General features: G+C 36.6%; 1 protein-coding gene and 1 pseudogene across 3 annotated transcripts in view; one reads left to right on the top strand and one right to left on the bottom strand.

Annotated features, from left to right (window-relative positions):
* Positions 1–16,712, bottom strand: part of LOC129757187 (C2 domain-containing protein 5) — a 73,681-nt gene that overhangs the window by 51,936 nt on the left and 5,033 nt on the right. For 2 of the 3 annotated variants that reach the window (XM_055754319.1, XM_055754320.1), the window contains one exon: positions 1,316–1,500. In XM_055754319.1, coding sequence (XP_055610294.1) covers positions 1,316–1,500 — 185 coding nt within the window. Of the gene's footprint in view, positions 1–1,315; positions 1,501–15,980; positions 16,142–16,202; positions 16,290–16,712 lie in introns of all 3 variants that reach the window. The other variant, XM_055754318.1, reaches the window with a different exon arrangement.
* LOC129758839 (U6 spliceosomal RNA) lies at positions 3,223–3,322 on the top strand (annotated as a pseudogene).

Here is a 16,712-nt window from a genome sequence, read left to right as displayed (position 1 = left end):
TTTGGTATGCCAGGCGTACTGGGTTCGATTTCCGGTATCGACAAGAAAACTTTTGGTTTCGAATCCCTTAAGTGGCCGACAGGTAAGATGTGTGTTTCCTTATATAACTGACTATATATTAAGAATTTTCAATCAGCTGGCCAGATATATACACGGATGCCGGAATACCTGTAAGTAAACTAGCCCACCTGATTGACTCGTTCTTCCAGAATAAACCTACATCAACACAAAACATTCATGCCATAACAGTTCATACGAAGCCATGGGGTCCGGGTATGGTGTACCATTGGAGATTTGTCGAACTTAATTATTTAAAGAATGCATGTGAGCACATACTTAGGCAGAAACTGCGATGAGTCCGTGCACCCATGGTGAATAACCAACATACAAAATATGCGTTGTTATACTGAACAATGTTGTCGAAGATACTAGCAATCTATCTTGTCTACCTTGGGCACTATTAATTTGGTTCCGCTAGATTGATGTTTTGTATCAGACGACTTCGAAACTTCGATCCAGACGCAACCGATGAAGACAAACCGAGTTTTCTGTGAAGTGTCTTTTTCGCCGATATGCGAACGAGTTTATCTGAACGCGAGAACACACTTCATCAGTTTGTTTGCTTCTCTTGCCCACACTTGGGTGGACGCCGGACGCGTGGTCGTTCTGTAGATAACTGAGCATTTTTTAAAGATACTTCGTTTGGGAAGAGCACAGCGAAAAAACTACACGCTCCTGAACGGGCTAATCTGAGGAGCGATGCCAAACATGGCTGTAAATAAAGGAGGGAAAAGTATTTGACTTTTAAGCCTAGTCCACACTAGGCAACATGAACTGCGATTTTTGTTATGAGACGAACTTTGTTGTCTGTTGTTGTTGTTGGAAACCTGAGACGGTCTCAGTGTCTCCCGAAGAAAATGGGAGACGCTGAGACCGTCTCGAGACGAACCGTCTCCTAGTGTGGACTAGGCTTTACATTAGGTCAATAACAGTGCTGCCAGAGATTGCACTTTAACACATACCACCTATTAATATTAGTATGGATAGTTTTAAGCATAGAATAAGTAATCAGTCTGTATAAGATATTGAATTATCGAAGACCGTTATTTCACACAGATGTAATTTTCAATATTTTTCAAACAAGTTTCCAAACTTCCCAAGTATAATGCACATGTAAAAACTTTTGTCATTTTAAATTTGTCTTTCTTGAACTCGGACTCAAGACTAACACATTTCTTGTGCTCATCAGTGTGAAACCCAAATAAGGTTCTGGTAAGATCCAAAAAAATTTAATTTATAAAAGTATATACTCAACTCTTCAGCGAGCACTGTATCCAACGCTGCAGTTGCTTGATTTGCTATGATTTTAGAAAGAGTAACTGCAGTACCGATACCACGGGCCACAACACCAACATCTCCTTCTAAATCGAAACACTGTGTATAACCGATAATGGCATTGGCACCTAAATCTATGGCTTTTAAACCAATTTTACGTTGGACCTGAAACGACAAAATATTATCATTATAAGTATTAAATTGAATATAAACTTATGTACATATGTATACGTCAGGTGAACTGAACTTTAAAAATATGTTGAGGATAACTAAACACTTCAGTTCAAGTGGAAATGGTTGAGTGATGAAATTTAAACTAATATTAGATTGAAAACCTTTTTTACACATGTTTGATTTTGAATTTTCGCAAATCACATTCTGTCGTACGCGTTCGTCGGGAGCGGTCGTGTATTTAGCTGTTTCGTTTCGCGGAGTATCGTCGTGGTTAATAATTTTTTAACAGCCTCGCAGTGTTTCTGAAGTGTTTGCATATGTTTGATTGTGAAAAAAAAATGTGAAAATGGGGAAATAGATTTGGGAGAAATAAGTGCATGGATTTTCGTGAAAAAGTTCTCCACGGCAATGGTTTCGCAAATGGCTATTATCTTGAGTGAATGAAAAATATTGGGTACCGATTGAATGAAGATATTGGGTGATAGAGATAAGCTAGATAAGTGTCGCTCCGAAAAGTATCGCCGAGAATATGTTGTTGCTTTTAGATTCATATAGTTTAGTTGTCCAATGTCGGAATGGGAAAAAAAATGTCTGCCCACAAAGTAGCGTTGTACGATTGAGGGCTTGTGTGTAAACCAAAGCTGTTGTGTAAACTTGATGAGAAAACTAATCTTGTATGGGTTTGATCGGTAAAAGAAAAGGTAACACGGAGAAATGAAATCCAGTTTCGTAGTGCGCGAGACGCGAAGTGAATTTTCGCTTGTGTATTTTGATAATGATGGTAGTGTAGGGAGGCGCTGAATGAACCCAAGTTTTATGTGTATGTGCAATGCGAGGGAGCGCTTGAGTTCATCGCAAAGTCAACCACTGCAACCACCACGCATGCAAGCGAGTCTGAACGTGTTCAGACTGGAGGAAGCAGAAGAATCTAATTTGGTGAGGAAATTCCAATTGAAGTGGTAGCGTTGTTCATTCATTTGTTAGAAAGGTTCAATTGAAAAAAAAACAGTGTAGTCTTTGAAATTATTGGTAGATATGGGTCAGGTGAATCGTAATGCTCAACGCTACATATTTCAATTATTTCATTGCGTTCTTATTTTCAATCACTTATGGACTCAAATGCTTTTATTTCATTCATAACTATATCAGTTTATTACAATTAAATATTAAAAAAAATCGCAAATGCTTGGTTTGACGTAAGACTAAGCTTTTTTAAATGAGGAATGTACGACAACGACTTACATTTAATAAATAATCTTTTATGTTTATATCTTCCAGCTTCGAGATGGATCTTAATTTAGTTTTGTTTATTACAGAATGCTTGGTAGATTCGCCTCTGTACTTATTAACCATTGATGGTCTTATTTACCTTGTTTGATTTTTTTTTCTAAATGGCAAAACTAATAGTGTTCTCATTAATTTTCTTTTGTTTAATAATCTTCCATTGCTTGATTTCAGCCATTAAAATTTTGGTAAGTTTGTTCTCATAATCGTGTCTAGTAAAGATTCTTTACAAATGTTTTATTGAAAAAAAAAATCGAGTTATTTTCTTTATTTTGACTATAGTTTTATTTTTATTTATTTGTTTTGGTATTTCATTGTTTTATTAATTAATAGGTCCAGCATCAACACCCAGTTCCTTCGACCAGTGTTCAAATACTTGTTTTATATGCTCTATTATTTTTATTTTTGCCGATAATAACTGACTTCTTCAGTCCTCTCTTTGGCTGGACACCAAAATTGGAACAATTTTGGATTAGCATGACCCCTGCGCAAGGATGATACGCAAAAACAGGAAATTATTTAATTTTTATTCTCATATTGCTTATTCAGTTACAATATACATACTTATTTATTCTGTTTATTATTATATACATTATTGCAGGTATTTTTGTCCCTTATTTATTTTGCTGTCTGTGGTCTTATGTTTAATAAATCCAAAATGATTGAGAATACTAAATCTTGCCAACAAAATGGCCATTAAAATATGCTAATTAATCTTTTTTTATAGAGTTATTTATCTTTATTTAACAATACTATTCAAAAGCTCTATATATTTTAATGTATATCTAAGATTTCAGGCCTCACCATGTAAATCATCGAGTTCTCCAGCGCAGAAATTTCTTGATTTTAACTCTAATTTTATTGGATCTCGACATATGAATTTCAAAATACGTACTATATAATTTCAACTTTAATTGATCTTAATCATTGACATTGATTGTATCCATCCGATGAAAATAATAGTTTACCGAATTTAGTTTTTCAGAGCCAGAAGGATCATAAAATCTTTTGAACATGTTTACAATATATATTATAATTCGTTTAGTTTTATTACATGTATTTCATACTTATTCATATTGTAATTGTATTGTTTTATATTATGTTAATCATATGTTTTTCCTCAAAACATTCTCGAAGATGGAGAAGCCACAGCTGCGGTGCAACAGTGCACCCAAGGGGGCTACCATACATACATACATACATACATTAGCATGTTTCAAAAATTATTTTTAACATTGAAATTAAAATTTTCCTGGAATTCAGTTAAACTCTGATTTTAAATTTAGTTCCATGATAGAACCATTGGTAATATTTATGATATTACAATCATGTTCAATCATATTTCTTTTTCAGCTTAACATCACTTTTGGAAAGGAGAGCTATGTTCAATATTGGTTAGTCATATTAGTGTACTTTCTATCCTCAGTATATGTTTTTAAATTACAAAAAAGTAGAAAATTCTGCAGATTTTTTTTTCGGTTTTCTCATACTATCCAATTCTATTCCAAAATAAAAGGCATCATAAATATAAAAAATATTATGATGGCAAACTGTACAACTTTTTTTTATTATTTACGTACTATTTATTCTTTAGCTTAAGTCTACTTATTTTCCGTAATTGATTTACCCTTCATTTCAGAACTTGTTCGCTGGGATTTTTAATTTTCAGCTTGTTACTATTCGATTATTAATCAGATTAAAAAGTATCATATCTAAGTTGATATTGCAATTTTTCATTATTTTTAACCAGGAGTGTGTGAGCTATATTTTCATCATTGTTTTACAAAGCATCAAATGATCTTATTATTTATATTATACTGAAGTATTTTATACATTGCATTATATTTAATTATAGTTTGTTATATTATATTATATTATAACTGTATATTTATTTTATTTAAATTGGTTCGGGGCATCAGGGTATCTTCGTTTTGCAAAAGGAGCAGGTAGCGGTATGTGCTCGTTACCCGTTTCGAATACTGGACGTTTCCCAATTTATGTCAAGGGAATTTGGCATGGTTGAGAAAAAGATAGTATTTGATTACTTTTTGTAAAATAAGGACGCACTCTTTTTTCGGAAGCCTTGGGGGCGGGATTATAATTTACATGCTATTTTGGTTAGTCAACAATATGGTAATAGCTTCTCGAGACTACTCCACTTATACCCTGGATACCGTAAGTGCCTCTGCTTGCGATTCTATTCCCTTAAAAGTCTCATTGAGAGGTTATAACTGTGTTGCATGGTAGCCAAAATGGACGCGTGGGTTATTTTTTTGGCCATAACCGCGGCGCTGCCGCAAACCCAAGGTGGATACATACATACATACATACATACATACATGTTTGATTTTGAATTTTCGCAAATCACTAGGAATGGAATTATAACAACTTTGGAAGGCTTCTTACAATGGGTTCAATATGAGTTCAAATTTCGTTTAAAGTATTGTGCACAGATCTAGATTCCGTATCTGCATTCTGAATTTTTCCTGAATTATTTCCTTGACCTTGTGCAATAGTTACATAAAACTTTAAGGCTACCGTAATTTCAATGAATAAATTATTATTATTATTTAATAATTTGTTTTAAACCTTAATTCCGATAGTAAAATACTCGCGTGAAATATCGAGATTTAGCGAAAACGACTATAAAAGTAAGGAAAACAACTTTAAATTTGTATTCACATCTAGAATACGTTGTCCAGATAACATATTCTAAATGAAAAGGAGTTTAGCCCGATTGACCGGCCGTTTTTTGTTTTGCTTTTGAGTTATACGTCCTTTGGTCCTACACGAAAAAAACAAATTAGGCCGTTTTGCCGATGGCTGACTGACCGACATGCACGCTCATGGCGAATTATCAAGTGACGGTTTAAACCGTCCACACATTACCCTCCTATCCCAAACAAATTAAAAATAACATAGTAATAAAAGTGGAATTTAAGCAGTCAATTGCCACAGAGTAAATAATGTACAGTGAAGAAAAATAGCAAAAGCAGAGAATAAACGTGATTACCTAATTACAAGAGAATTCATCTGGAAATCTAATCCAGTCATGAGGTCAAGCTTGGTGTCAACACCACTGGGTAATGTTCCTCAATAACCAGTCTACTAAGTCAAGGCAGGGCTAGTTTTATTTAGAAAATAAGAATAGGAAAACGTCAGATCAATAATTTTCGAAACGTGTTAGCTGCGTGGTGATTTCGATTTATTAAAATTTCTAATATACAGTTTGTTACAAGTTCCGTTTATAGTCATTTGAATATTACCAACAGAAGAATCGCTATAAAGGACCAAAAACAACTCGTATAAATAATTTATCGCTTTGCACGAGGTGAAGAAAACACTGAATTAGTGAGTATATTTTCAACCTTTTATCAACTGCTTAACTAACAGAAATTGTAATTTTAGTTTGAGCCGCATTAAAATAACAAGTCGCTGCAAATAAAAGTGTATCTCTCAAAAAGATCCGAACACTTCGGATACGACGAAAAAGTTCACATTTAAAATACAGATTTGGAATTCTGATCAAGATCAAATTAACTTTAAATTTAGATTCAGAATTCAGATTTATGAATTCAGATTCAGAATTCAGGTTCAGACTTCAGACTCTGAACTCAGATGAGAAATAAAGAGTTCTAAATCCCATTTCACATTCTATATTTATTAGATGATACCATTAGTTTTACTAAGCTAAAAACTCACATTTTCAGGAAGAACTTTTTAAATTAATGGGTTTATTCAGTACTACATATTTGAACATTCACTCTGCATTTTCCAATCGGCCAACACGTCAGCCCAAAATGACATCCGAGCAGTATCAACCGTATCAACGCATGTCGGTTATGAACAGCACCGATGTGCAACATTTTGAAAAAAGGTAATCATAGGTGTCACAGCGAATAGTACATGAGTGCTCCCACAGCCTCCTGATAAGGAACGTTCTTCATCCTGTCAATTTCCTCGGTCGTCTTCGGCGACATGTCCTTCGCCAGGCGTTCACTTGTGTTCATCGGTGTTGACACGGCCTTACAATTTTGCATGTTGAATCTAGCGAGCAGGGATTCAATATACGGTTCCTGGTCGAGGGAAATGGTACTGTCCGTACGGGTTATTCGGATTCCTATGCAACAGCTAGCTGTTCCTAAATCCTTCATCTGGAACATGGACTTTAGCTTGGACTTGACTTCGTTCTTCAGGTTGTCGTCATTCGAGAAAAGAACTACGTCGTCAACGTAAACTGCTACAAACAACATTTCTCAACCGTTTAGACGATAGTAGAGACAGGTGTCGTACTTCGAAGGTTTGAGTCCCAGCTTTTTCAAAGCTGTATCAAGTTTGCAGTTCCACGTCAGGCTTGACTGCTTTAGGCCATACAGTGCTTTGTTTAGGCGGCACACCTTGGTTCGGTCGGCATCTTGAAAGCACGGAGGCTGCTCCATAAAGATTTCTTCTTTGAGCTCGCTTTGCAGGAATGCAGTCGTCGCATCCATCTGTTCCACCGACAAATCATGTTTCGCTGCTAAGGCGAACAAGTACCGTAACGAGCTGTGACGCACGACTGGGGAATAAGTCTCGTCATAGTCGACCCCCCCGGGTTGCGAGTACCCTTTTATTACTAAGCGGGCTTTGTGTCGGTCGATGTTGCCATTTGCGTCGTGCTTGGTTTTAAAAACCCATTTACATTTGATCGCTTTGCGACCAGGTGGCAACTCGGTCAAAGTCCATGTGTTGTTCCGAATAAGTGCCTGATATTCTTGACGCATTGCCTTCGTCCAGCATTCGGCGCCTCCTCTGGAAAGCGCTTCCTGGTGAGAAACCGGGTCGTCTTCGATCTCCTTTTGGCCGGCGAATGACGATGCAGCCACCTCGCCGAAATTGACCTTGGATTCAGCTACAGGGTCAGCCAAATTTTCGCCATCATGATCGATTGCGTTCGGACCAGTTTGCTGCAAAGAATTAAAAGACCTTTCTTCGGAACTTGTACTTACGTGGAAGTACGTGCTCCCTACCGCTTCGCCTCAACACCTGTGACTGAGGTGGTTTTGACGATTTGCGCGGCGGGAGCACGGAAGTCACTGCGTCAGATTCGAAACCTCGGAATACTTCGTCGTCACTGATGTCGCCACGAAAAGTTTCTGTGGCATCAGAAAAGAACTCCTCGTCGTCAGTTTCTTCGTTGACTTCCTCCTGCCGATCTCCAACTTTCGCTGTTGGGCCCAGTGACACCTCTTCGTCGAAATCCAGTAGAACCACAGTTCCTTGTTTGCGGGTTGCGATTTTCGGGGCACCTTCATAATGAAGGTCACTTCTCGGCTTACGAACACTTTCCGCGACTTCGGGTCATAGAGCTTATACCCTTTCGTGAGCTCGTCGAAGCCGACCAGAATACACTCGTGAGATTTTGAATCCCACTTCCTACGTCGTTGTTTCGGAATTTGAATCATAGTTCTTGTGCCGAAAATCCTGATGTTCGACAAATCCGGCTTTTTGCCTGTCCAGATCTCCTCAGGGGTCGAATCATGTCCGCGGGTCGGGGACCGGTTGATCAGGTACACAGAGGTATTGACCGCCTCGGCCCAAAACGACTTCTCCAGCCCTGCCTGATGCAGCATACATCTTGTGCGCTCCACTATTGAACGATTGGCTCGCTCCGCCATTCCGTTCTGTTCCGGCGTGTATGCGTTCGACTTCTGATGTTGGATCCCATTCTTCTTCAGATAATTCTCAAACAGGCGTTAACAAACTCTTTGCCATTGTCGCTGCGGAGGGTTTTCAGTTTTTGTCCCGAGAGGCGTTCCGCCATCGCGTGAAAAACTTTAAAGACACTAAGCATTTCCGTCTCAGTCTTTGTTTTCAAAAAATAAACCCACATTTTGCGAGAAAAATCATCCACAAAGGCTAGATAATACCGACTTTTACCTATTGATGTCACTTCCATCGGACCACGTATGGACTAATTCGAGCAAACTCGACGCGCGTGAACCCGTTTTTCCGAACGGTAGCCTACAATGTTTTTCCATTGGGCATACAACACAATCACTTTTATCGTTTTGTCCGACAATTTTAATTCCGTTCACTAAACCGGTGGCAAACTTTTTTACATTGTCATTGTTCAAGTGTCCAAGTCTCTTGTGCCACATACTAAGACTTCCGGCAGACGAACATGTTAGAGCACTAGAATCCCGTTTTTGCTCAACACGAAACAGATCATCTTCGCGGTTAGCAGTGACCACAACTTCACCATCGCTGTTCACTATCTTGCACCCAGAGTTCGCAAAAATAACGGAATATCCTTTTTTTACTATCTGGTTTACCGATATTAAGTTCACCGACAGTTCCGGTACCAGTTGCACTTCACTCACTAAAACGTCATCACTATTGCACTTGGGATGCAAGGTGGCAGTACACGCAGAAAAAAAGAAATTAGTTTCAAAGGAAAGTGCCGCAAAAACAAGGGATTTTTTCCTTTGATTTTGGGACAAATAAAAATTCCTTTGATTCAAATGCATTTTCTTTTGTTTCAAAGAAATGCTTTCCTTTGAATCAAAACTTTTTCTTTGTTCCAAATAACATAATGCTCTTGATTCAAAAGCCTTTTCGTTTAATTTTATGAAATTTTCGTTTATTCCAATGTTATTTGGGTTTCAATTTTAAAGCATTTGTTCTTCAATTCCATGTTTTGTTTCATAAATTCTAGTACTACATATATATTAATTTTCGCCCAATTGGAAATAAAAAGAAATAACTTATGGTTTAAAAACATTTATTCATTTGTAAGTTCATGTTCACACAATCGATTTTTCCAGAGTTTTGAACCGGCACATCTGTAAATAAAGAGGAAAACAAAATGTACACATATATGTAACAATAAAATAAATTAAAATTATTTATTGCATGAATGGAAAGTACTTACTGAACGATGTTTGTTGGCGGACAGTTTCTTTCGAACAATTCATGAAGGGTTTTGACGCCAGATGGATCCCTGGACCGGATCGGAAGCGATTAGTTGGATGAATGGTTGCCCTGAAAAAGTTTGTTAGGTTGACGGTTTATTTGAAATTAAATTGATTTTGATAGACCTACCTAGGAGTCCACTATCGTTTGGCATCTAGTTGACAAGACTTTCCTACGTCGGATCTTGTGATTCCGGTGCTGTCTGACTGTTGCGCGGCATGAGATGAAATGGTCTGACTGGTTGTCGGAAAAACTGCTCGCCCGACCCGTTCACTAAACAGAAGCTAATGAAGATGTGTCAACTGTTTGACGAAGAAATACTTTGATTCAAAAGAAATAATTCATCTAAATTAATGAATTTTTACATTAATTCAGAGTCGAAAAAAAAAATTCTCGAATTTAATTTAAATCTTTTAATTCAAAAATTTGGAACATTGGTTTAATGAAATAAAAATTCGGTTCAATTTAAAAATTACTTGAATTAAGGAAAATGGATTTTGTTTCAATGTACATGAGGTTTTTGAATCAAAGATGTATTTTTTTTATCTCAATGGCACTACTTTTCGCTGCGTGTACCAGTGCCAGTCACTTTCATATTACCTCCGTTCGCAGCTATGACATTTCCGGTTGCTGGCCTGATGTCATCCAAAAACTCACTGTTGCCAGTCATGTGGGCACTTGCCCCAGGGTCTACATACCAGCCGTTTTTGTTTGTTATCGCCGAAAAGGAGAACACTGTACTGAGTGCATTTTGCTTCTTCTTGGCACCATCAGCATTTGCACTTGCACATCTACACTCACGAGCAATATGCCCGTATTTGCCACACTGTCGACACTTCGGACCTTTCGATGTAGTGGTGTGGTTTTGTTTGAACTTACCACCACTTCCAGAGAACTTTTTCGCGGTCAGGGCGGAGTCGTTTCCGGGAGATTGTACCTCTTGCAATAATTTTGTTTTTATTGCATCACCGGTAATTGGGGTTCCGGAGTTTTCTAACGCCATTATCATAAGGCGATACTCCTCTGGCAATCCGGCGAGCAGGAGGGTTCCAATCCATTCTTCGAATATGGGAAATTCGATTCCATCCAGTTGATGTGCGGTCGTTATGATCCGGTTGACATAATCCCTCATCGAATCGCAGGAGGCAAGTTTGGTTTTGATTAATTTATGCAACAAACCCACGCGCCGCGTTAGCCCCGTGTCTTCAAAAGCCGTCTCCTATTTTTGCCAAACATCTCGCGCGGTTGCGGCATCGCGAACGTGCACGTAGTTTACCGGGTTCAAGAGGAGAATTATTTTGGCTCGAGCTTTGCGATTTTTATCCGGATCGATGTCTTCCTCTGTTCCATCCGCCTTACGACCTGGTTTTACCGTACACCAGAGATCCTCCAGCTCAATGTAAGTTTGCACCGCAAACTTCCATGTCGCCCAATTTTCGCGACCGATTAGGCGCTCGATTCTGGGAAGGCTCGAAACATTACCGACGCTCATTTTCACCGTTCGCAAACTCGCGAAAAAACTTTTTACGACCGAAAAAAACTGTACGAGAAAAAAAACAACTTGTTTTATAGGCCCATAACCTATAGGGAGAGATAACGCGCAGTAGAAAGAAAAGCGTCCTCCCTATTCAAACGTTTATTGTACAGTGACAGTAATGCAAGAATACAGAACGGAGTGAAAAAACGAATTTTACACACTACTGTGTGAAACCTCAACTTGTAGTTTTTAGTTATGCAATGAGTACGCTACAGCTTACACTCTTATACCAACAATTCCTGTTCACGTATTGCCACTATATTAGTGGGGCGGACTTTCCTGAGTGTTGCAGTGGAAGTTTTCTTGTGAACTTCCTTATGCTCATAAAGTTTACGTCACAAATTGTCACAAAAATCGAAACCCCCTCTCCCCCCCCCTAACGCGTGACATCATTTATGGACAGCCCCTAAGCGAAGACGACGGTGAATTGACAGCGTCGCGAGCAGGGTTGCCAACAGTTTTTACCCAAATTCAGGGAGCCTTGAGAAGAAAAATCAGAAGTCCTCATGATGGCTCAAAAAAGGTAGTCAACCTGGAAAAGTCTGGATGGCGAACTTTTATTTGATTATCTAATCATACATTCTATACATTATAAAAAAAAATCAAACAATCGTCGTTGAATCACGTTGAATCATCGAATTTGATCAAGCCATTTGTGTAGTCTATGGCCCGCTTTAAGCGCAGGCTTGTGCCAATTCGATGATTCCACGACGATTGTTTGATTCTATACTCGGACACACACACGATACAAAAATATTTCGTGCGAACACAAATGATTGCTGTACAAAATATTTCGTTTTTCGTTTTTGTTTACATGAAAAACTTTGGAAAATATTCATATCACCGTGGAAGCATGAACAAATTTTTTTTTACAATCCATTCCATTTTTGAAAATCTGATCTTCAATAGATTGTTAATGAACTGATAAGGTCAGTAAGTTTAAATCTTGAAATGTCTGATCTGCTGATGGTCCTGCATAATAAAGAGAAAAATTGCTGTGGTTCAGTCAAATAACAAAATTAAAAAAAAAAATCTCCTATAAAACAATTCTTTTTCTCAAATCATTGGGTTACAGCACTAACTTAATGTGCACTTTTTGCTTAAACAAATTAAAATATAGTAATTTGCAGTACAAAAATTCGATAACATGACAAGTGCTGTTTGGCATCACTTCAAGTTGTAATGTGTCATGTTTACAAGTTTAGTATATTGCCAAAAAAATATTAATATAATTTTAACATGGGACGGTAAGAGATATATTTCAATGATTTTTACAGACCTTTCTGCATTGCATGTGGAGAAGAAAGGGACATAGGGAGTTCCATATCAATTGCGTTGTTTAGCTTGAAAACTTATTAACCAATTTGAGACCCTCCCTTTTTCTGGGTTAAGTTGGCAAGAAGAAGGCAAGTCTTTATTCATATTAAATTTTTTTTTTTTTTTTTCATGGCGTTTAAATAGCTCGGGGAGCTGACGCTGGAAATGAAAATTAGAATAGTTTGGAGAAGAAAATTTAAAGTTTAGAGAAGGCAGCGTAGAATAGTAAGCGATCTTGAGACGTTGGTTAGACCATCAAGCACTTCATTATATCCATGGAGTATGTATAAAATGCAGTTCAAGATAATAAACCAACCCCTCCCGATACCAGTTGGAGGAAGGACATGGGCGGGTTCGAGACTGGCCTCTACATACTCCCCACGCATCTATCTACATTATTTTTGGGCGTATTGAAAATATTAAAAATAAACTGGAAGGATCTCACCAAGTTACAGGACACCATCTTCAGCAGTTGATTTATGGTTAGATCCTTGGGCTGGCAACCGTGTCATGCGAAAGCCAACGTCTGGGTCCCCTGATGTTAGGGGATGGCTTGAAGGTTCGCTCAACGTCATCATTGGACCAAATGATACATGAAAAGAAAACAGAAAAAAAGAAAAGAGAAAAAAAAAGAGAGAAAAAAAAAGAGTTTTAGTTCATATCATCTATCAATATCTAAGAAGAAGCATAGCTTAAACTTATAATAAACCGAGATCAAATTAATAGTAGAAGTAAGCTACATTGTTCCTGTCATATCATAGAACCATACTATTTTATCAAAATATGGATGTGAGAGCCTGTTTTGCTTTTTGAAGCAAGCCTATTTCAAACTAATAAAAATTCTAGCTCAAATTAATAGTAGAAGTAAGCTACCTTATTCCTATCACAACATCACAAAATCATGCGAATTCACCAAAATATGGATATAACAGCCTATCTGACCGTTTGATCATCGCCCTACCCTACCTGCCTCACATAGTTGAATGCCTACTTTTGAATGAGATTTAAAAATTTCCAAGACTGTTTGCTTTGAACTATAATACTATCAAAATAACTCAGGAGGAAGATCCGTTTCACAAACCTTGAACCACAAAATATCATTTCCATCCAATTAGCCCCCAGTGATTGAAAAAAGCTAGATTTAAGAATAAGCCATCGTAATTCATAAACCGCAAATACACATCCACTGGAGCATTGGGGAGGAATATGGTATTTGAATATGTTAACCTACTCCTTTCTAACTTTCCAACTATTTGAATATATCTGAAGAAAAAAAAAAAAAAACAAATTCCACCTTCGGATGATCTGAAAAATAGAGAAGAACATTAAGAAAAATAGAAAAGAACATTAAAATGACAATAAAAGGTCAAACAATCATTTCTGATCGGACCAGATAGACCATGTGATTGAGCTTTAGTTAAAAGCCGTGGGACCGACATCTAGGGGTTCCGTTTCACTTATGGTCGGAAGTGATCCGTTGATGCCTATAACAACGCTGAATTGTGATACTCTCACTATTCTATATTTAATGTTGTTATACGTCAAGGTAAACCCATTTATATCAAAGTGATATAAATGAGCACTCAATCACGCCCACGGCAAGTCTTTATTCATATTAAATTTGGTACAATATCAAAACTGCTCAGACAAATAAAGCGAAATGTTACTTCAATTAGATTCTAAAAATGTTTTTAATAAGTCCAAATCATTAAAACATACATTTTGACATCATTAAAAATTCCTTGAAGCTTATTAAAACAGAGTAAAAGTTTCAGATCATGAAAAACAAACTCCAGTTGCAACTCTCTTTCAAACAAGTTTGTTTCTAGATTATGGTGAAATTTTTTTTGAAGTGTTTCAATTATTTTAACAAATTTAATTCATTTTTGGAAAGTGAAGAAAGCACACCGGGTCAGCTAGTATACTTATATAATTATACACTCAGAAAAATACTATTATGTATGCCATAAGATTCTCTTATGAAGTGGCGCCATAAGAAAAATTAATGAAATTCATAAGATTGTCTTATGACGCGAATGAATTCTGAAGATGAACGCCTACTTCAATGAGAGGTTGTTGCTTTTCATAAGAGATTCTTATGGAAACAGTAAATCACTTTCTAATAAGAAAAATTCTCGATATTTCTTGCTGAAAACATTCACTTTATTGTTTGCCAAATTTGTTTAAAATTAAATCCTTCATGGTCACCATCAGCAGCGCATCAACAGACGGCTCCATCAAAGTTTTTTTTTGCCGCATCTTAATCTTCGACCTTTCGTTTTTTGCCGATCGGCTTGCTGAAAAGTAAAGAAATAATGTATTTTAGTTTACTAATATATTCAACGTTCAAACCAAAAACATCAAATCGAACTTACCATTCCGGAGATAACAATAACATTTAACATTGAAAGAAAACTATAATAACTATGAACTGGCGATTGCTTCGTACTGTCAGATGATGAAAAAAAAACTGATGCTACACTCAGAAAAATACTATTATGCATGCCATAAGATTCTCTTATGAAGTGGCGCCATAAGAAAAATTAATGAAATTCATAAGATTGTCTTATGACGCGAATGAATTCTGAAGATGAACGCCTACTTCAATGAGAGGTTGTTGCTTTTCATAAGAGATTCTTATGGAAACAGTAAATCACTTTCTAATAAGAAAAATTCTCGATATTTCATGCTGAAAACATTCACTTTATTGTTTGCCAAATTTGTTTAAAATTAAAACCTTCATGGTCACCATCAGCAGCGCATCAACAGACGGCTCCATCAAAGTTTTTTTTTGTCGCATCTTAATCTTCGACCTTTCGTTTTTTGCCGATCAGCTTGCTGAAAAGTAAACAAATAATGTATTTTAGTTTACTAATATATTCAACGTTCACACCAAAAACATCAAATCGAACTTACCATTCCGGAGATAACAATAACATTTAACATTGAAAGAAAACTATAATAACTATGAACTGGCGATTGCTTCGTACTGTTAGGTGATGAAAAAAAACTGATGCTATGAATGAATGTGTTCATCATTTTTTCACAATGCCGTTTCGCCTATTTTTCATAAGAACATCGTATGAAAATTGAAAGAATTTCATTAGACTCTTATGAAAAATTAGTTTGGACGCAAAAAAGTGGTTCATAAGATGTATCTTATGAAATTTATAATAAGATTTCCTCTGAGTGTATGAATGAATGTGTTCATCATTTTTTCACAATGCCGTTTCTTCTATTTTTTATAAGAACATCGTATGAAAATTGAAAGAATTTCATAAGACTCTTATGAAAAATTTGTTTGGACACAAAAAAGTGGTTCATAATATGTATCTTATGAAATTTAAAATAAGATTTCCTCTGAGTGTACCCATATTACCTGTCCTGAAAGTTTTATAAATGCAATTTGCCGAGCTTCATTTGATGCCCTTGGCGTACGAATTTTATCAATCCATTGATATTCCGGATCATCATTGACAACCAGTTCTTCGACAAACCCATGTACAAATTCTATCCTATAGCCGTGCGGAATGGTACAAGCTAAAATTTAAAAAAATGGTTATTAGAAATTGTTTTTGCACAGAGTATAACTATATCATACAATGGAAAAATCTTACTCCACAGGAGCTCTGTCGAAATTTATTGAGATCGGTGAAAAGGTCTACTTTCACTATCAAGTTAACTTCACCTGAAAACGGAAAGACGAAGTATCAGTCATCATTAGTATTGATGAAGCAAATATTTAAATGGATTATTATTTTATTTACATAGTATTCTGTCTCACGACATATTTAAATGGAATGCGTCTGTATTCTTTCTAAACCATGTACATTAGAGTGGCCTAAATTTGTATGAAAAAAAAACTTGTAATATGTTGTACAATTTGGGCCAGAGCGGACCACTGGAACTTGCGTTGGAATGCAAAATCTTTAAATCGCACGAATGGTATTCGCAATTTCATGTTGTGGCACCTTTACACTCAGAGGAAATCTTATTATAAATTTCATAAGATATATCTCATGAACCACTTTTTTGCGTCCAAGCTAATTTTTCATAAGAGTCTTATGAAATTCTTTCAATTTTCATACGATGTTCTTATGAAAAATAGAAG

This window comes from Uranotaenia lowii, chromosome 3, assembly GCF_029784155.1.
Source record: "Uranotaenia lowii strain MFRU-FL chromosome 3, ASM2978415v1, whole genome shotgun sequence".
NCBI lineage: Eukaryota > Metazoa > Arthropoda > Insecta > Diptera > Culicidae > Uranotaenia > Uranotaenia lowii.
This window is presented reverse-complemented; position numbering and strand designations above follow the sequence as displayed.